The sequence below is a fragment of the Schistocerca serialis genome, chromosome 3 (assembly GCF_023864345.2).
Source record: "Schistocerca serialis cubense isolate TAMUIC-IGC-003099 chromosome 3, iqSchSeri2.2, whole genome shotgun sequence".
Taxonomy (NCBI): Eukaryota; Metazoa; Arthropoda; class Insecta; order Orthoptera; family Acrididae; genus Schistocerca; species Schistocerca serialis.
The window spans coordinates 1,014,858,618-1,014,881,317 of NC_064640.1; the positions used below are offsets into that span (position 1 = coordinate 1,014,858,618).

A 22,700-nucleotide genomic window follows, 5' to 3' on the forward strand; every position below is an offset into this window, starting at 1 on the left:
TAATATCATACAGTTTTCAGATCCTTACGTAAGAACTCTCTTATATCATATCTCAGGGGAAAAATAAGATGACACTTGGAAAGATAGAGTTTAAAATCTCATTGACGACAAGGTCATCAGAGACGAGGCACAAATTGGATTTGGCAATAATGAGGAATGAATTCTCTCCTGATTTTTTTACAGTAACTGTCTTGGAATTTGTTTGAACCCTCTGACTGTGATAAGCTGCCACAGGAGTCAAATTGTGATTATCGTATTTACTCGAATCTAAGCCGCACTTTTTTTCCGGTTTTTGTAATCCAAAAACTCGCCTGCGGCTTAGAATCGAGTGCAAAGCAAGCGGGAGTTCTGAAAAATGTTGGTGGGTGCCGCCACAACTAACTTCTGCCGTCGAATATATGTAGCGCCACACAGGCATGCTTTGTAGGCACAAAGATAAATACTGGCACCAAAATCTCTGCGTCAGTAAATAAATTAAAAAAAAAAAGTGGAAGACGAGCCTTTTTCCTCCGCACAGAGTTTCGACCACTGCATTTTGGTACATTATCCAACGTAGTAAATACAAATTCTGCATTGTTGATCTTCGAATGTAGCAGCATTTCAATGTACTACGAAAATCCGACTGGCAAGACTGTTTGTGATGTTTGTCAATATGGCCAACTCTACGTTCTGAATTTTTTCCCTACCTGTGAGAAGAGATGGTTGCTAATAGGAACTTTTATGAATTGTGAATCACATGCAGTATTCTCTTCGCCATAAGATTAATACGAATATAAACATTTTGCCATGTATTGTTTCGTGTTTGCTACTATCTCATTTAAATCCTGTCTGCCTAATAAACTACGAAACTAGAGTGAGACAACAGCAAACGCGGAAGAATATACATATCATGTCATGTTTATATTTGTATTATTCTTATGCCTGATAGTGATACAGTCAGAAATGAAGCACGGCAACTGACTAGATTTTTAAATCTAAGATGACTCTAATTTCTGTGCAGAATGTAATGAACTAAAGAGGCACCTGCAAAGATTTTCAAACGGAGAAAACTTTTCGCTAAAATTTCGTTCAGAACATCATCTATCATACGCAGTCTATTATTTGGTTCTTGTTGATCATTATCAAAGAAAGCAGTAGTGTAAGTAACAACAAATGTTTCGCTAATGAAACGATTCCTCTCTATTTTTTATTTGTAAGCGGCGGTAGCGCGCACAAAAGCAAGCCACGCCGTGAGCGGCGACAGGCCGTAAACACGCACCTATCAGAATGCGACAAACAATGCATGACACAGTACAGTGATGCATTTTCAGCTTAGAGTGACGTAAACACCTATAACAAAGAGAACGGCACTTATCAGATCAAAGAAAAATAAGCAATCAATTCAAACCAGACGAAGCACGTGAAAAAGGAAGGATAACCGTATAAATACGGATGGAGCGCGTGACGCGTAGCAATGGCTACTTCGTAAACCGTAACTGCTAAGCTTACGACTCGAACCAAACTACTGCAGCTGTATCGTCATTCATTCGACCTAAATGGTGTCTCATATTACAATTAGACGAACTTTGTTTCGATTTGGAGGTGCGACCTAAAACTTTTCTCTCCCCTTGAATTTCGAGTTTCAAATTTCAGGTGCGGCTTAGATTCGGGAAAATTTTTTTTCCTTGATTTTGAGTCTCATTTTTCAGGTGCGGCTTAGATTCGAGTGCGGCTTAGATTCGAGTAAATATGGTATATGTTTGTTATAATTTATGTAGTACCACTGGTGGACTCTTGTGACAGTTTATCCTTTGCTCTAACACCTACAGACAGTGTTTGCAATGTGCAGTACATGGCATTCTTGTCAGTTTGATGCCAGCATTTTTGATGGATTCCTTAAAGGATGTAGATAACAAAAACCCCATTTGACTTACACTTTGGTTTTGCTTCTTAGTCTGTAGCCTTTACAAGGTAGAATTATTCTTATTTTTCTTGTGCCATTGTCCCACATCAGCACAGTTATTAACTGATTTGACATGGCTAATTTAAGGGGTGGCCAGAAAGGTATATAAGCATTCACTGGAGGTCAAGGTGGACTTGTGAAATTGGATTCAGCAAAGCTTGTAGGTGGAGGTGACAAAGTTGGTAGAAACTCACTCAATGTGGACGTTATGACAATTGTAAATCCTATGTCTGCAAGGAGGATGGCTAGTTGAGACCTATTTCAATGCTGAAGATGATAGCTTTATCAACCACAATGAGGTTGGCGTCATAAAAAAGGGATCTAGGTGAATAAGATGAAGCACAGCTAGGGGTGAGGAATTTATGATTAGTCATTGAAGGATAGTTTCTACCATAAAGACAGTAATTACACCTATCAAGATAGTTCTACAGAGATACATTAATATAGCAGAGGCAATCCCAAACTATCTCTGCTTGCTCTGCACGACACTCCTACACTGTGATATCACATTTTTCCAAGACCTAGCACATTGAAGCCATTATTCTTGAACAACTCGCACATCGCCACATTAAAATACTATTGAACTTTTCATTTTCAGGGAAAGAATATGTTTCAGTCTATAGTCCAATTTATTAATTTTTGTCTACTGGCTACCAGCTTTATATTTGTGCCACAAAAACCCACTCCCCAACAAGATGATAGAAATCTTCAGAGAAAATCCTCCCAAGTCAAACCATCATTGCTCTCACACTGGACACGAACTATCTGTTTCGTATGTCACACTCTCAGAAAGACCATCACTACAACTTGCAGAATAAAACCCAAAGCAGAACCTAAATCCTGCAGAAGTAACAGTTGTTGTAAAACTTGTCACATTTAGGCTTCCAACAATAAAAATTAAAACAGGCTTGACTGATCAGAGAACAGTTTCCCGTAACCAAGTTCCTATGCCAAAAATACTTCTTTATCATTAAGCCTACATGTCCACACAGACGATAGGGACGTTGATAGGGAAGGAGGGAGGGTTATGTTAAAAGATGAAGTCATCAATTGCTATGAAATTTTATACTGTAATAATGAATCTGAATGAGATTATGTTATTGTTTGTCACAGGAATGTGCATCTTCTTTGAAACACTGTTCCAGATATGTTTACAATTCATGTTCTTATTCAGATCATAAATTTTAAATGTAAATAGAAAATAAAATGCCACAGCTAAGTAGTAATCTTTTTTTTAATAAACTATACCATGTTTTCTTTTTCTGTAAAAAAAAAAAAAAAAAAAAGGTAATCATTAATGTACATAACAATGAAACAACTATAAAGTTTAATGCTTACTGCAAGCAAACATGTGACACCAAATACGTGTACTTAGTATTTTACCTTAGTTTTTCCCCAGTAGCGCATTTGCATGTTCATCCCAAAGAAAACTCCACACACCAACTTTCTGCACATTATATTATTTATTATGCCTGTTACAGCTTATCTAATCGAGGAACGTCCTTTCTTTAATTTATTTATTACAGTGGTCTCCAAAACTTAATCGTGTCAAAAATTTGATGAAGCTGGAACTCATATTCTCACTTTATTACATATTTTTAATACAGAGGTTTTCATTTTTATAAAACTTTGGAGGCAAGCACCTCAAACAATGCCAACGGTCTATAGCTATCAGGTGATAAAACAAACAAAAAGGAAGTCTTATGTTCACGTTATATTCTAAAACTTGTTATTTTAATAACACTGTAATATATTAGTGTTCACGTACTACAATAGTATTCACCCTCCTGTCTTTGAAGAACCTAGCTGCTATGCATAAAACTGCTTCAAACATCTGATTACTTTACAAAAGTGTTAAATATTTGCATTTAAGCATGTAAGTGAAAAAAAAGTTTACAGAATGTTTGAAATTGTGCTTAAAGTTTGTCGGGCATTGTTAAGTGTTCTCATTACGAAACATCAGATGAATATAAACTGGGTAATTAGTACCCCATTTCTGCAAAACTAGTTTTCACACAACTCAATGTTCACGATGTCGTATCTCCTATACTATGTGTTGTACAATGACATAATTTTTCTGGTACTTTCAGTGATATAATGTTACAGTCCATCACCTTTTGGGAGTGCAAGTGGGATATCCTTAACTGGCGTATCCATTTTTTCGGCTTATAACCTTTCAGCCATTTCTGAGATGAGTCTTTTGCAGAACTTTTAACACAAATGACTCACACTGAGAATGGTTGAAAGGCTGTCAGTCAATATAATGATACTCTAGTTAATAATATCCTACATGCGCTCCTGAAAAAGAGGAAGTATTTGATTTCCATGAAAACTTCAAGAAACAATAGGTAGATATTGTCTGCAAATAGTGTTCGCACTAAAGAAGTACTAAGTTAAAATGTCATGCCTGATGCTGAAGATTTAAGTAGAAACTGTTTTTTTTTTTATGAATCTAAATGTTTAGACTTCATATCTCCTGAACTGCATGTTGTACAATGACATAATTTTGCATGAAAGTTAAATGGTATATATGGATACTGTCTGTAAACTGTGTTGTGAACAGAGTTAGTAGTAAAGAAATAATAAATCAAAACATCATGTCTGATGCTGAAGTTTTATTTCAAAAACAGCAAAAATACTGCAAACGATAAACTTCTTTTCTTCCATCATTTTTGTGGTTGCTACCAGCGAGAAAAAGTTTCGTAAGTGTTTGAAATTACATGTAATCTTTGTCGGAAGTCAACAAGCACTTTCATTCTCAAATACTGGATGAATTTAGTCTGTATATTTGTGCTGTCAGTTACGTTGACTCGAGACAAATACACAGTTTCTAGCTGTAATACATGTCTTATTGTGTTATCTTTTAATGTAAGAGCACACGTCTAACTGAGCAGAGTATAACAGCATTTTAAATTTTGTCATTAAATATGTGGAGTATTAAAAATCAAACTTTTGTTACCGCTACACCGCAATCAGTAATGGGTTCCAGGATAGCATTTTAGTAATATAGATTGGCCAGTTTGAGGTATATGTTTGTTTGTGTATGAACTTTGCAATCTACATAACGTGTTTGTATCAGTAGTTTTTGTATGTACTGACAAGGAGACTACAAGGAAATCAGATTTTTTATAATACTTATATTTATGGTACATGAAGCTCAGAACTCAAATATTAACTCCCCAAAGCATATCCTGCAACTCTGAAAAGCTCTCAAGAAAATTGAGTTTGGAGCTTTTCAAGCGTCTTTAATACCTTACGTACGGGATCAGTTTATTCGACACCCCATGTGGCTCTGTGCAGAATGAACGTCTGCCACACAGGTGAGCACAGTTTGATTCCTAACTGGTGCAAATTTTTAAACGAAGGTGCATATTCCACAAGAATTTTTGTGATACATAAAGTACATAAAGATGAAAAAATTGTACATGTTTAATGTTAACAATCCTTATTACCAAAGTTTTATAAAAAGTAATTAAGAATTTATATTTGCGATGAAACTGTATTTTTGCATGCAATATGTAACTAGAAATAAGATATTCATTTTTCATAAAAATTATAATGACGTATGTGTTAAGTATGCACATAGTTGATGAATTTATATTTAAATGATGTAGATATTCGAAGTGAATGGAAAAAAAAAGAAAAACAACAATGAACGAAATTAGACTCAAACCAGCTACTACCAATCTTGAGCAGTACCGATTTCTTCCCCATTTTTAAGCATTTTACACATCGAGGAAATACTTGTAGAACACGCACCTTTGTTTAAAAATTTGCATCGGCCAGGAATTGAACCCGTGCTGCCCAAATAACAGGCATGCATTTTACCACAGAACCATGCAACCTGTCAAAAAGTCGACCTGACTTCGGAGTACTTGAGATGCTCGGAAAACTTCAGAGTCTTTTTTCTCAAGAATTTTTGGGAGTTGCATGGAACTGCTTTGGCTAACTGATATTTGAGTTCTAAACTTCAAGTACTGTAAGCATAAAAAATACAAAAATCCAACTGATGTGTGGTCTCTTTGTTAGTTTATACACCTTTATATTTTTAATCCAAATTGATCTTGTATTTACACAAGGGATAGGCAAAATAATGTGAACAGTGGTAATAATGGGATGTTTGTGTTTGACGGTCAACAACACAAGTAAGACACGTGTCGTGCGTGTTCAGTATAGACTAGGCATCAGTGCAGGTTGTTTACAAGTAGTGCACACTTCTTATTTGCACACAGAGGCCAAGGTTTCAAGAGCAACTGTTTCAACAGTCATGACAGCCTACACAAAATATGAAAGACATCATCATGTAAACATAACAGTGGGTGCAAGTCAAAACTAAATGGCAGAGATCGTCCTACACTAACATGAATTGTGTCAAAACAACACAAAACTACAGCAGTTTAAGTGACTGCCGAGCTCAACAGCCGTCTTCTCGGCCCTGTATCTATCGACACTGTCTGCTGAGAGATCCATAAAGCTAATATTCATGGACGAGCTGCTATACCGAAACCATTAGTGACAACAACCAACGCAAAGCAGCATAAAACATGGTGTCAGGGGCATAAATCCTGGACAGCTGATCAGTGGAAACATGTCATATGGGCAATGAGTCAACATCAGGCCAGGTTTGCATCTGGAGAATGCAAAAAGAAGCTTACAATCCTGATTGGTCTATTCCAATGGTTAAGCATGGAGGTGGAAGTGTGATGGTGTGGGCAGCCACATCATAGTATTCTGCTGGTCTCATCACTACTCTCAAAGGCCGTGTTACAGCCAACTATTATGTGAACATTTCAGGTGATCAGGTGCACCCCACAATTCAAATGCTGCCCCCAGCAATGATGTCACATTTCAGGATGATCATGGACCCATTCACACAGCCAGGACAGTACAATCGTGAAATGAGGAGCATGTAACTGAACTGCAGCGTCTTCTGTGGCCAGCACAATGCCCAGACTTGAACATTATCAAACCCTTGTGGGCGGTATTGGAGTGCAGACTCCGAAGCAGATTTCCACCTCCCTCGTCCTACAGGAGTTAGAAGAAGTTCTGATCGAAGAGTGGCACAACATTCCTCTGGAGACTATACATTATTATATGCCGGTATTCCAAGAAGAATCACAGCTGTATTATGGGCAAATGGGGTCCAACCCCTTATTAATAAACCATTCCAAATTAAGTACAAGTGTTCATGTTATTTTGCCTATCCCCTGTGAGTATTCACATATAGACAGATATCATGTCAATATCTCAATATTTTGTGATGACAACGGCAGTAGTACACCACAACATGGAAGTATCAGTACAGTATCAGAGATAGGCAAATATTCATGCATATGGTCTCTATTCATGCATATGGTCTCTATTCATGCACATGGTCTCTATTCATGCATATGGTCTCTCGCTAAGTCATAAACTCAAATTCTTATTTCCGTATATCAACATCAATAAACAGTGAAAACTACATTGAAAAACCTACAAATAAGTAATGTACTTTGGAGCTTAGCTGCAGTTCCATACAGGCCACCATGAAATGAGAAGCAGCTCCATTGCAAAATCAGTGTATTTTTGTGCACAAATGCAGAGCCATATGGATTACAGCACTGCAGCCATTTTCTTAGATGTACTCTGCCTATTAACCAATGCAAATTATGAAAATGGCACCTTTGATACTGGAGTTCTAGGAACATTGTATAGCTAAATTGTGGATTATCCACTGTTTCACTTGTTTCTCCAATACATTTTCATTTCAACCTAGACCTTCCATTGTTACATTTTCACTTCATAAAGATTTAATATCACTAAACATTAAACACAGTCCATAACTCATCCGACAAACAATGAGGTCTTTAAAATAATGTCCTCATTTATGTCTCAAACTGTATACATAGGACAAGCAGATCTCACTGCCACACATCTGTGCATTTGTCATTATAAAATATCAGCCATTATCATTCAATGAAGCCTGCAGGAAAATTGTTCAAATGGTTAGGCTCATAATTCTGCAGTTAAGCTGATCAATGCTAAAGGACATAAAAGAAAATATAAACAAACCATGTTCTTAATAAGGTCATAAACAGTAGGTGAAACAGAAACAACAGTTGTCTATAAGCTGCACATGCAAAAAAAGTTATTTGATTTAGAAATTAAAATTTGCAAATCTTCCCATAATGTTTACGAAGTCTTTAATACTATTGTTTCCATTATGCTATTTGCCATATTTCTGTGGCCACTGAGAATCAAATCACAGTAGGTTATATTGAAATCAACATTTGACAAGCTGACTAATAATCAAATCTCAGCATCATACTGTTCAACTAGCCTTTTAAATTTTTTTGTTTTGTTTCAAAACTAAGAATGTATTTCAAATATTTCCTACCAACTGTAACACCATTTTCATTAACACACCACACAAGTACATTAAGAATCTAAGTGCGTCCATAATAATAGCTTCACTCATCTGTGAACTGATAATATTTGTCAGAGTTCAGTACCACACTGATGTGTACTTCATGCACTTGTCAAAAAGGAGTATCAGAACTGGCAACAGACACACAATATTTTGTAATAGTGAGATCTGACCAATAGTTTAAAACTCAGATCATCAATGTTCAGAACAATTAAAAATAAAATTTATACATATGGTCTGTAACACCAGGAAATGAAAGCACATCTCACACAAAGGAAACAGCATTGCAAATGTCTTATGACATTGGATGCTTGTACTTGTCCTAACACACAATTCTGATAGATACGGCATTATTGAATTTACTGATCTTACAGCATATGATACAAATACCATCATTATTTATTCACAAAAAAATACATTTACAGATGACATAATGGTGAAAATTTTATCATTTCATATTTTGGAATTATGTTACCAAGTACCAGATAGACTAACATTACATCCCTCCCAGCCACAACTGTTTTAACTTTTCTTTTGGTTGCACTGGAGATTGGAGTGTGGTAGACCTTTCTAATTTACATCACTGATTGGTAATCACAGATATTTGAGGGTTTTTTAAACAACAGAAAATCCAGTTTGGAATATCCACAAGATAAGGAAAAGACATATTGTCACTTACTGTAAAAGTAACACATGAAGTTGCAGACAGGCACAATGAAAAGACACCTACACACCAGCCTTTGAGCACTAGATGCAGAAATGGAAAAAAACACACACACACACACACACACACACACACACACACACAAAAAAAAAAAAAAAACCACCACCTCCAGCAGCTTGGACTGGAATGCAATGACATTCTGGCCTGAACTGCAGGGATGGTAGTCATGTGAACATTGCATTACCCCTGATCGAAACAGTCCACTCTTTCAATATAGTGTTCTTGTCAGTAATGTGCTAAACACAAAATGTAAATAACTCCCTTGTTTTGCATAATTTCTAAACATACAGTTTAAATAAGAAACACAAATTAGGATCCATTCCTTGAGTATATACAAAAAAGTAGAAAGCTTAAAGTTTCTCTCATTGGAACTTACTTCCTGTCTCCATTTGCTTTCGCAATGTAACCAAATATATGTGCAAAAGAATTTGGAATTATGCCTTTTAGTTCAGGAGCAGAGGAGTTTCCTTCCATTGTATATGTTTTTCCGGTTCCAGTCTGCCCATATGCAAAAATTGTTCCATTATAACCCAACACTACTTTGTCTACTATTGGCCTAGCAGTTTCATTGTAAACATCAAGCTGAAAGACAACCACAATAGGTTTACATAATTTTTACAAAAATATTATTAAATCCTTTAAACAACTATTACTACACTGATAATATTATGACAGTTTGCAAAAAATTAATTGAAAAATGTATCAAAGCAACATCCAAGAAAAACATCCAAGAAATGTAATGCTACACAAAAACACAAAGCTTTCATTAACTCTCTGCAATAATTAATAACAAAAATATTAATAATTACCTGTGTTGCATCGGTATCAAATACAACATCAAAAGTAAAAATTTTTGGTGGTTCTAGCTCATCCGCTTGAGGATTTACAACAGAAATTGTTGCATTAACAGAATCTACAGTAGTAATTTGTCGATAACCAGAACTTTTCTCTTTCTCATTCATTGGTCGGACTCGCACAACAACTCTAACGTTCTCAACAACTCCATCTTCAGCTTTCTGAAATGAAAACATTTCAATATTGAACATTCATAATTACAGTGTTTTTTTTTTTTTGTTTTTTTTTTTTTAAATGTAACCATCAGTGACTGACCACGTTCAAAATGGCACTAGCAGTTATTGCACCTCTCTTGCTAACCTTTAAAATAGGAGCTGCATCAGCCGATAATTGCAATACTACCCATCGGATTTGACATGTGACATAACTGCGTTGTGTGTCATCACCGAAGCATGGCATCAATGAAATGGATTGTGTTTGGAGAAAGCAAGTTGGAGGAAGTGACGGCGCACTCTAGTATACAATACTTGTGTACCTAATTTATTTGCAAGTGATGTCAGCGTGTCACTGGACTTTTCGCTGTGTAGTACTTGGTGTTTTCAGAGGTGGTGGTGGAGGTATAGGTGGTGGTGGTGGTGGTGGTTGTTGTTGTTGCTATTACTGGCCTGTTAGTGAGGTATGTTAATCCCGGTAGTTACTGGCTACCGATTTATTATCGGATGTGGAACTGTTGGTTTGTCATCTCAAATTGGTTTGTTCTTTGAATTTAATTTTGTGTGTTTGTCATTTATTGCTAGGTATGGATCTAATGATTAAATTTAACAGTTGTTCATTAGTGTCTGTGATGATCGAGGATATGGTTGCTACTACAAAATTTCTACAGCTACATGGCCTATTCACAAAGTGTGCGAGGTGTCTTCAGTGTGGTGAACTGATGAAGCTGACGAAATTTTCTGCTTCTCGAACCAGGAATCAGTACACATGGTGGTGCCATTGTCATAATATTTGGAGGTCCATTAGGAGGGGTACCTGGTATGAGTAATCTAGGTTGGCCATTCAAGACGTTGCTTTGCTATTGTATCATTGGTGTCATCCTGTGTCAAATTCTTTTGTACATATGATGCATTTGTAAATGATGGGTGTATTTTTCACACATGTTCTTTTTGCCATGAGATGTGCATGGAGTTAGTACATGGTGTCTTCTGGAAAGGGGAGGTGGGGGTTGTACTTGTACAAATTGATGAGTAGCAATTGGGAAGGCAAGGCATGGAAGGCATGATTGACCTGTGGGTGGGTGTGTGTGTGTGTGTGGGGGGGGGGGGGGGGGGGAAGGGTGTTATGATTTGGTTTCTATGGTAGAAGGGGCACTAAAGGGGTTTTGTTCACGTCAAAAGAGTAGTGTCTAGCAGGGTGTCCCCTATAGTTTCCGGTTATTTTTCTTCATATAGGAATTTGGGTTCCAGGCCTTTTCATCATTTAATGGTAAATCATAGTGTACAGATTAAAGATAATCAATGGCGGTTTGTAAAACTACAGAGGGTCGTTGGGCGGTGATGAATTCTTTTAAGGGAGGGGGAAGAGCATCTCTTCTATTCTACAATCTCATCTTGATGAGTGACTGTAAGGGGTAAGTTCATTTTTATGTTGTTTCTGGTCACAACTGTAATACTTGCCAGAGATCTGTCTAGTATACAGATTTTCTGCGTATTTTCTTGTAACAAAAAATGTGTTACATATGGAGTGAATATAGCCCTCAGGATCTGGAACACATCAATTTATCAAAATCTTTATTCCTTATTCATATTCACTGGATTCCAACTTGGAATCAACTTGTCAGGTTACATTACACCTGATCAATGGAGAGACGTCTACAGACGTTAAAGTAACCTCTGGCGTGCCACAGGGGAGTGTTATGGGACCATTGCTTTTCACAATATATATAAATGACCTAGTAGATAGTGTCGGAAGTCCCATGCGGCTTTTCGCGGATGATGCTGTAGTATACAGAGAAGTTGCAGCATTAGAAAATTGTAGCGAAATGCAGGAAGATCTGCAGCGGATAGGCACTTGGTGCAGGGAGTGGCAACTGACCCTTAACATAGACAAATGTAATGTATGGCGAATACATAGAAAGAAGGATCCTTTATTGTATGATTATATGATAGCGGAACAAACACTGATAGCAGTTACTTCTGTAAAATATCTGGGAGTATGCGTGCGGAACGATGTGAAGTGGAATGATCATATAAAATTAATTGTTGGTAAGGCGGGTACCAGGTTGAGATTCATTGGGAGAGTCCTTAGAAAATGTAGTCCATCAACAAAGGAGGTGGCTTACAAAATACTCGTTCGACCTATACTTGAGTATTGCTCATCAGTGTGGGATCCGTACCAGATAGGGTTGACAGAGGAGATAGAGAAGATCCAAAGAAGAGTGGCGAGTTTCGTCACAGGGTTATTTGGTAACTGTGATAGCGTTACGGAGATGTTTAACAAACTCAAGTGGCAGACTCTGCAAGAGAGGCGCTCTGCATCGCGGTGTAGCTTGCTCGCCAGGTTTCGAGAGGGTGCGTTTCTGGATGAGGTATCGAATATATTGCTTCCCCCTACTTATACCTCCCGAGGAGATCACGAATGTAAAATTAGAGAGATTAGAGCACGCACGGAGGCTTTCAGACAGTCGTTCTTCCCGCGAAGCATACGCAATTGGAACAGGAAGGGATGTAATGACAGTGGCATGTAAAGTGCCCTCCGCCACACACCGTTGGGTGGCTTGCGGAGTATAAATGTAGATGTAGATGTAGATCTCGGGCTATGCTACAGATCTGTCTGCCAATGTTACCAAGATTTCAACAGAAGGATGATATCACACTCAGACCATCATTTTGAAATATACGGGCAGTGAAAACTGTCAGCTGTAAGCCTTCCTACCAAATGCAACATGCTAAAACATTCAACAGCTAAGATCACATAAATATTTCTTTATTTAAATCAACTGGTTTTTACAGACTTTGCTGTCATCTTCACATATTAAAAAACTTTTTGTTATGAAATATGTTCACTGGACAAAAATCAGCACATTATAAAAGGCTTCCGCTGAGTTTTATCCACATGACTACTCCACACAAGAGCCAATGTGAAATGAACATGCTTCATCCCAAAAAGATTTTTTAAGGTCTGAAGATAATAGCAAAGTCTGCTGAAACTGATTGTTTTAAATAAAGAAATATTTATGCAACCTTAACCCAACATTTAAAATTAAAATAATGTCACTGTTAGTATGTTAGGTAATAGTTTAATGGTATAGCAGCTACATATATCAACTTTGAAGTACGGTCAAAAACATAGCATTTAATGGCATGAGAAATGAAAACAAGAAAGTAAATAAGATAGAACCTGTATGCCACAGGGTATATACACTGTGTACCAAAATATGCATGCTATAAGCAACATGTGAATCTTCTCACTGAAGTAAAAAACCATGTTTTAGAAGTCACTGCTCTAAGGGTGATAGGTCGAGGCCAGTTTCTTCTGTTTCAATGATTGAAATGAGGAAATCTTTTGATCGAAAGCTCTGTTCATCAACTGCAAGATATTATGTCATGGATGTCGGCACACTATAAGTTGCTACAGTCACTATAAGAGGATATCCATTTCACTGGGTTACTATATTCCCAAATATGCAGTAGACACACACAACCTTCTCTGGCTTTATGCTAGCAGGTAGTGCTGTATCATCTGGACCATGCCCTATCTGCTCAGGCAACTTCAGGATCTTTACACTGTATACTGTGAATACACTCACAAAGCAAACACAGATTTTTGTTTTGGTCTACAGTTTCGAGAGACGAATCCAAACAATTTGAAATTGTGGCGCTGACAAAAACCACTGGACAACGAGGAAGCTGACCATAGACAGAATCATGTAGGTGACATTGCGTGGGAAGACATCTGCAACTGGCCATAAACAGAGCTAGACGGTCAGTTTACAGAACGTTTAAGTCTGCGAGTACCTACACAACGGCCAATAAAATGGATCTCTTAGATACACCAACACGGCACTATCATAGCAGAGAAATGTCAATATACAGAACTCATAAGCTCAATTGTATGCACACAATGACGGGAACTACTTACACAAAACCGCTAACCACTGTTAACAACTACGACTTGACACTAAAAACAAATTTCAAATTTTTACACTGAACTCGTGGTATAATCCCGGTCAAAATGGTGAATAAGAAATATGCAAATACTAGACAAAATAATGATCAAGGCGGCATTTAAATACTATCACAAATATAGCCTTTAGCAGTGGATGAAACAATTACATTTTCTCCGGCATCTACTAGAGACCCATAGTAACATTAAAACTTACTGCTAATTCTGAGTTAAACTGCTGTAACAGTATAATAAAAGTAGAAGTATCTTACAGTGGAAAGGGCTTACGAAATACAATTAAAGTGAAACATGGAAATGCAAAATGCATTAAATCACCTTACATTTTGAAATGGGTAGCTACATCCATTGCTCATTTAGTTAGAGCCTGTATTATAATAAGTAAAACAGAGCAGAGAATTTGTCAGTTTTATAAGGATTGCAGTCTTTGTAAAGTTCCTCAAAGAAAACATAACGGCTCAATAAACCGTCGTCACAATTCCATATTTCACAACAGCTATACAGACACTTTACATAATAAAAATGTTCGGTTATTTGTGAAAAATACAATAATGTCTGTAATAAAGCAGCAATAAACAATAACGATAGCTTACCATCATGACGATAGTCCCTAATACCAAAACACAATTTTCCAACAGTTGACAAGTGATCACTTACTACTTCTAAACAAACGTGTTGCCAACATTTGACAATAAACACAACACAGATTACTTTTGAGAACTCCAGAGATGTTGTTGTACAGAGACGTTGTCAGCGAGCCCAATCATCGCCCGCGAAGTATCCTCCCTAGTCCCTACTAGACGGCGATGGCTCAGTATTACACTACTACTGATTTGTCGCTGCTCGCATCCTGGCCCTGGGCAGAATGTTGTTTAAAGGAAGTAACAATTTGAGACGTAAAATTCTTAATATCTCCGCTATTGCCAGAAACAGGTATTAAATTACAACCAAATCTGGGCAGTCATCAAATAAGTAATGGTTGCTTGATGTCTTTCGGCAGAAAGGTATGGTGATATATATCCCTAATTTTCTCACAAAGGGGTAGGGCGTTATTTGCAACGTATGCCCAGTCAGTTTTGCAAGGTCACAATTGCCTTCAATATTTCCATTTAACTATACAATGTTGTAGTGTCGTATGTTGTGCTAAATGTGTGGAAGCCCAAGATACTTTACAGTGCTCCCATAGCGGAGTGCTCAGATATTTGTGTTGCAATGGAAATCACGCTGCTACTGACTGTTGTTGCCCAATTTACCAGGAGTACATGGAAGGCCAGGCACAACGAAGCCTATGGTGTTACTCACACGATTTGATACTCTTTCACAGTGTCCAACATTTGCACAAGTTACTGCTGATATTCTTCCATCTCGAGCGCTCTCCCCTAGTGACTGGCCTAAAGTATGTGAGCAACCAGAGGGTTTAAAAATGACAAAAAACAGACTCCACATGGGACCAAAGCACACAGTTATCGGTTCCAGCTCTCAGATCGTACAAAACCGAGACTTTCATTCGCACTCTGCACAAGTATGCTTATTTTGATGTGATTTACAACTTTCAAGGTCCTCAGGGCTGAATACGAAGCACTCCATACCTGCCTGCTCCTCTGGTCACCTTTTAATATTGCAGATCTTTATTTCCCAATGGAATGGACATGGTAACGGCACAGGTTCTTACACTGAATGATGGTGGAAACTTCTGCAAATCTGACAATGGTTTTCGAAAAGGTCTCCAGTGTACTGCACAATTTGCTATTTCGAACAGTGAAAGACTTTATAGAGAACTTAGGCAGCAATCATACATCGGTAACTCGTATTTGTGAACCTTGGTTTAAGCCATCCCAGCAAATGTACTTCAAAAGCTATGCAGTTCTTCAACACGACAGAAAGGATGGAAATGGAGGTGTCACCATTTTAATTAGGGATACGATTCACTTTACAAAACCTGATATCATTCTTAGGACGATGGACTGCCATGTAGTGGCTGTTGTAATTTACTCTCCTAATGTAGCATTTACCATTGTCACCACATACAAACCTCAGCAGTGTTAATTAAGAAACCTTGTCCGCCAACTTAGCTGGGTGGTAACGTGCTCACCTCCCATGCAAGTGGGCCCGGGTTCAATTCCTGGCCGGGTTGGAGATCTTCTCCGCTTGGGGACTGGGTGTTGTGTTATCGTCATCATCATTTCATCATCATCACCGGCGCGCAAGTCGCCCAATGTGGCGTCTATTGAAATAAGACTTAAACTAATGGGGCCTCCTGGCCAAAGATGCCATACGCTTATTTCACTTTTTTTTTTACGAAATCTTGATCTGGATCAGATTCTTGGCCGGATTTAAACGCCATTTCTGCTTTGTGCAATCTTCAACACACACCACTCTCTATGTGGCTGTGAAATAGATGACATATATGGCAGAGATTTGCTTACACTTCTTAGCAATCTCAGTTTCGTACTTCTCAACAATGACTCACCTGTCATGCTACATGACCCACACAGACAACAGTCAGCGAGTGAGTTGACATTGTGCTATGCTAACTTTCACTGTGTAACAGAGTGGACAGACAAAAAAAAAAAGAGTCTCTTGGCTTGCATCAATTCACTATGGATATTGCGATACCTTCCCCCATAAATACAGTTAATCTTGTATATCCAACCAGCAGCTGTCATATTAAGAAAGCAGACTGGTCATTGTACACTGCTAAAGTCCAGGGGAAGTTTTACAACTTTAGGTCAAAAAAATGTGCACCAGCAGTTCCTTTCAGGTACTGAAGAAGCTGCAACAGTGTCCATTCCAAGAAAGAAAAGAAATCATCGTTTTGAAGCAATGACGCCTCTTTGGTGGAAACCAGAGTTCTCTAAGGCTGTAGCACAGCTATAACTTGTGCACAGAACCTTTCGGGAAAAACAGACATTAGAAAACTTCCTAGCATACCAGAAAATAGCTTCGAGAGTTCTACAACAGTTGAAAGACATTAAAAAGAACAGCTGGAAAACTTTTTGTGACTCTCTTACTAAGAATGTCAGTTTTGCTGATGTATAGAAAAAAAATTAAGTTTTTTAAACATAAGAATTCGACTAACCGTCAGCCAATAATGGATGTCTGGCTAAAAGAATTTGTGAACTAAATAGTGCCAGCTTCTGCAGTCAAGCAGCTGTTTCATCTCCCAGAACACAGGGATCACAGTCATCCTCTTGTGGTCCCATTTTCGTAAGAAGAACTAATGAGGAGTATTAAGAGGCCAGTAAATTCCTCACATAGCAAGGACAGTACCTACTAACAAATGACAGAAAATCTCCCTGACATAGCACTCCAAAAACTGTTACAGGTATTTAACCAACCTTGGGAGAACAATGCACTAATAGAAGATTGGATAACTCAAGTAGTGATACCTATACTGAAACCACATAAAGATGATGAGTGGGTGATGTCATATAGATCTATTCCTCTTTCTTCATCCATCAGCAAAACTTTAGAGCATGTGGATAAAAATAACTTGGAATGGTGGTTAGAATCAAATCAAATCCTCCCGTCAAGTCAGTATGGGTTTTGAAAACCAAGAGGACAACTGATAATTTAAATATTTTAAACTCTGACATGTATGAAACAGCTAGACAGAAAGGGAATGCCACAGCTGTCTTTCTTGATGATGTCAGTGCAGATGACAATGTATGCATACCTGTGTTGCTATGGAAGATGGAAGTAGTGGGGCAGAGGGAATGTCAACACGTTTTGTTAGTGCTGGTTGCATACATTCATGGGCAAACTTGACTGATTTATGACCCCTTCTACTCCCCTTAATCAACTGTTCTGCTAAGTGGTTTATGATCCCCTGGGGATTGCTTTATGACCCTCTGTGGATAATCTGTCCTTCTGAAAAACACCCCCAGCCTTCCCCCACCTCCTCCTCCTCTCACGCCTCTCTGGGAAACTCCCCAGCCGCCCCCCCTCACCCATCTGGAAACTGGTGGGAAATGTTCTCAGTCTGTGATAGAGAGGAAGGAACTCGCAACGGGATATTCAGATCAATGTGAATTGCATAGCAAAGGATATACTGTTTATTTATTAAATTCAATTTGCAGCAGTTCGATCTCTCTTGTCCACCATTATCTGCTGTTTTGGAAGATGCAGATCTTGTAAAATACATCGAAAAGAAGTAATTAAATAGATGGCTTTCTTCTGATCGCACAAGGAATACCATTGCGAAATCGACATCGACATAACTCACCAGACATAATTATTCTGTTAAAAAATTTTGCACTGACTGCAGGGCATTGTGCACACTCACCCCGACCGCTTTGCTGGGTTGCACAATGCTCCGGTGTCCAAAAGATTGCACTATGCTTCCTTGGGCCCCATTACCATTGTCAGCTGCCACACCGCCAGCTGGCCCATACGACACGCAGACTGGAACTCGCACTAATCCCTGAACAAAGCGTTATATGGCGGTAACTCTTTGGGGGTAGTGGCAACAAAACGACTATTCACATTGGTGTGTAGAATATATGAGTCTGGCGACATACCATCTGACTTTCAGAAAAGCATCATCCACACAATTCCGAAGACGGCAAGAGCTGACAAGTGCGAGAATTATTGCACAATCAGCTTAACAGCTCATGCATCGAAGCTGCTTACAAGAATAATATACAGAAGAATGGAAAAGAAAATTGAGAATGCGCTAGGTGACGATCCGTTTGGCTTTAGGAAAAGTAAAGGGACGAGAGACGCAATTCTGACATTACGGCTAATAATGGAAGCAAGGCTAAAGAAAAATCAAGACACTTTCATAGGATTTGTCGACCTGGAAAAAGCGTTCGACAATATAAAATGGTGCAAGCTGTTCGAGATTCTGAAAAAAGTAGGGGTGAGCTATAGGGAGAGACGGGTCATATACAATATGTACAACAACCAAGAGGGAACAATAAGAGTGGACGATCAAGAACGAAGTGCTCGTATTAAGAAGCGTGTAAGACAAGGCTGTAGCCTTTCGCCCCTACTCTTCAATTTGTACATCGAGGAAGCAATGATGGAAATAAAAAGGAGGTTCAGGAGTAGAACAGTCTAATGAGTACACAGTATGGTTTGAGAGTAAATCGGAGAAAGATGAAGGTAATGAGAAGTAGTAGAAATGAGAACAGCGAGAAACTTAACATCAGGATTGATGGTCACAAAGTCAATGAAGTTAAGGAATTCTGATACCTAGACAGTAAAATAACCAATGACGGACGGAGCAAGGAGGACATCAAAAGCAGACTCGCTATGGCAAAAAAGGTATTTCTGGCCAAGAGAAGTCTACTAATATCAAATACCGGCCTTAATTTGAGGAAGAAATTTCTGAGGATGTACGTCTGGAGTACAGCATTGTATGGTAGTGAAACATGGACTGTGGGAAAACTGGAACAGAAGAGAATCGAAGCATTTGAGATGTGGTGCTATAGACGAATGTTGAAAATTAGGTGGACTGATAAGGTAAGGAATGAGGAGGTTCTACGCAGAATCGGAGAGGAAAGGAATATGTGGAAAGCACTGATAAGGAGAAGGGACAGGATGATAGGACATCTGCTAAGACATGAGGGAATGACTTCCATGGTACTAGAGGGAGCTGTAGAGGGCAGAAACTGTAGAGGAAGACAGAGATTGGAATACGTCAAGCAAATAATTGAGGACGTAGGTTGCAAGTGCTACTCTGAGATGAAGAGGTTAGCACAGGAAAGGAATTCGTGGCGGGCCGCATCAAACCAGTCAGTAGACTGATGACCAAAAAAAAAAAAAACTCTTTGATATTGATACCTGAGAAATTTTTGTGAAAATATATGGACTCTCTCTCTCTCTCTCTCTCTCAAGTGGCCTCAAGTGACCATGTCTTGTTGCTTGTTACTGCTGGGTCTGCATGCACCATCGGTCATGTCTGGACCAAATAAAGTAATATTTACCTGGGAAACATCCAAACCTTCCCTTGTGGAGTACCAGTGCATGCAAGAATCCCTTCCAAGGCAAATGGCTGACAGTGAATCTATCCAGAAATACTGCTGAAGTCAACAATTTGATTGACTAATTAATTTCCACTCACGTGATTTTGATGTAAGGGATATAAGGCAGATGTAGTAGCTCACAGATCTCAGCTGCACTCAGTCTCTGGTAGAAGAAGAAACATGAAGCGTCAACAACAGTCAAGATCCGCATCAGCCTTTCCTTTGCAGAAGAAGCGTAAAAGTAAGTACTCATTACATGTCACTGCTACTATTACCACATCTAGCGGTGCATCCTCCTCTTCTGTGTCATGTTCCCTTTCTTTGTTCAACTCCACGTCATTTTCTGTGGATTCTTACTGTTTCTTCTGCTTCTCTGTTCAGCGGCCTCTGGTGGGTCTGGACTGGCAGCAACATCCAGTATGTCTAGACCAGCAGCAGGTACCATCAGTTTGTCGGGACCTGCAGTAGCTTGTCAGGACCAGCAGTGGTAGCAGCACTGTGGGGTCATGTATCTCACCTGACCACTATGTTAGATCAGGACAATTAGTTGCTGTTATCTTAGCAAGCTCTGAGATGGACTGTGCTGGGAGCCCTGCATCACATGGTGCAAATCACTACTGTTGATCCATAACATATGCACCATCCCAGAAAATTCTGGTGTTACTGGAAGGACAGAGTGTTGATGTGGTGGATGAGTAGCTACTGATTCCTCCCAGTGCTCAAATGAGTTTCACTTCAACTTATAATTTAACAGCTAGTGGTTCAAAGCGCTTAAACATTGGTATGGAAGCAGTAGTTGACAGTGACTCACATGTTGTGTTAGAGATGGAAAATGCATTGAGAAGTGTTAAAGCGCAGCTTGCAGAATTGGAATGGAATGAACTGTGCTGTGCAGAGCACTAAATCAACCAACAGATGACCCACAGTTATTCTCCATCTCCAGACATTTACTGAGCTGGCCTGGCGCTATCTCAAACATTACTGTACGATGACATGACACTCATGGCGAGATCTGGAGGTTGATCCATTTATCTGCAACACTCCACCATCGTAAACCTGTCCAACCTACGGATGGTGCTATCCGTTGTGCTGGAAAGACTGAACCGTGGGCTCTTATGTGTTCAAACTGTGTCTAAAGACATTGTGAACTATCTCTGTACATGTAGATGACTTAGAACAGTGTATTAATACGACATCAAATTAAGAAGCTAAAGTTTGAGAGTAATACATGTGGATTTTCCATAAAAACACGGGGGAACTGCCGGATATCAGTAACGTCCTGCCACGATATTTCGGCGCAGAGTCTTCTGGCCATCTTCAGATGAGTACCACTGTAGTAGTACTGTCAAGTATGCGCTGAGCTCTGCTGTTTAAAGCCATACTGAGGTGACATTGCGCATGCGGTGCTCAGCGTGCGCGTTCATAACAACTCTGTGCGCTGCGCGTCGCGCCCTCCGCAGTAAAAGCTCGGCGTATCGATATCAGTTCGATTTTCATCTTTATACAGATAACTACGTCGACTACGAAGTTTCTCAATAACAGGATTCCAAGCAGAGTTTAGCCGATAACCGCTATCTCGACTGATAAGAGTCTCGTTGTCAGACAATGTTAGTTCCACAGATTCGTTGACAATTAAGCTCCGAAAGTTTGAATGCATGGGCCAAAATTTTTGTGTCGTTGTAATTCATGGAATGGTCTGTGGAAATACAATGTTCGGCGATTACGGACTTGGTGCGTTGGAGAAGGCGAGTATGCCGTTGGTGTCCCACAATGCGTTCCTGCACAGTTCGTGTTGTTTGCCCTATATATGATTTGCCGCATTCACACGGAATTTTGTAAACACCTGATTTACGCAGGCCCAGGTCGTCTTTAACGGATCCCACCAGTGATGAAATTTTGGAGGGAGGGAAAAGATGACTCTCACTTGATACTTTTCTCAATATTCTGCTTATCTACCATTTATTGGGAATATTTCTGAAGATGGCCAGAAGACTGCGCCAAAATATCGTGGCAGGACGTTACTGATATCCGGAAGTTCTCCCGTGCATTTATACAACAATGGGTACGTCGAGAAAGCTTTAAACATCACAACAATACATGTGGAATTTAGTGCACATAAGAAAAATTTATTTGGAAAATATTGTAAAAAAAGAAATAAGTGGTCTTTGTTGTTGATATAATGCAGTCTATGTACCACATATATGTACACACACATAAAAAAAAAGTTTTGCATCACTTCGGTTCCAAGGATTGTGGAACCTGTACGGAAAATTGGAATAGAGATCAACATAAACATCATTTCTGCCCTTTTTATTGCTCATGAATACCACACATTGCATGTTGTACCACCATACAGGGAGACCTTCAGAGGTGCTGGTCCAGATTGCTGTACACACCGGTACCTCTAATACCCAGTAGCACGTCCTCTTTGACTGATGCATGCCTCTGTTCGTCGTGGCACACTATCCACAAGTTCATCAAGGCACTGTTGGTACAGATTGTTCCACTCCTCAATGGCGATTTGGTGTAGATCCCTCAGAGTGGTTTGTGGATCGCGTCGTCCATAAACAGCCCTTTTCAATCTATCCCAGGCATGTTCGATAGACGTTCATGTCTGGAGAACATGCTGGCCACTCTAGTCGAGCGATGTTGCTATCCCGAAGCAAGTCATACACAAGATGTGCA

At 39.0% G+C, this 22,700-nt stretch overlaps 1 protein-coding gene across 1 annotated transcript in view; it reads right to left on the reverse strand.

Moving 5' to 3' along the window:
* Window positions 1–14,722, reverse strand: part of LOC126471476 (kinesin-like protein KIF3A) — a 131,741-nt gene extending 117,019 nt beyond the window's left edge. The window contains exons 1-3 of the mRNA XM_050099679.1: window positions 14,640–14,722; window positions 9,882–10,088; window positions 9,449–9,654 (exon numbers count right to left, since the gene is read on the reverse strand). Of these exons, the coding sequence (XP_049955636.1) occupies window positions 9,449–9,654; window positions 9,882–10,088; window positions 14,640–14,645 (419 nt within the window). The 5' untranslated portion in view covers window positions 14,646–14,722. The remainder of the gene's footprint in view (window positions 1–9,448; window positions 9,655–9,881; window positions 10,089–14,639) is intronic.
* Between the last annotated feature and the right edge of the window lie 7,978 nt (window positions 14,723–22,700).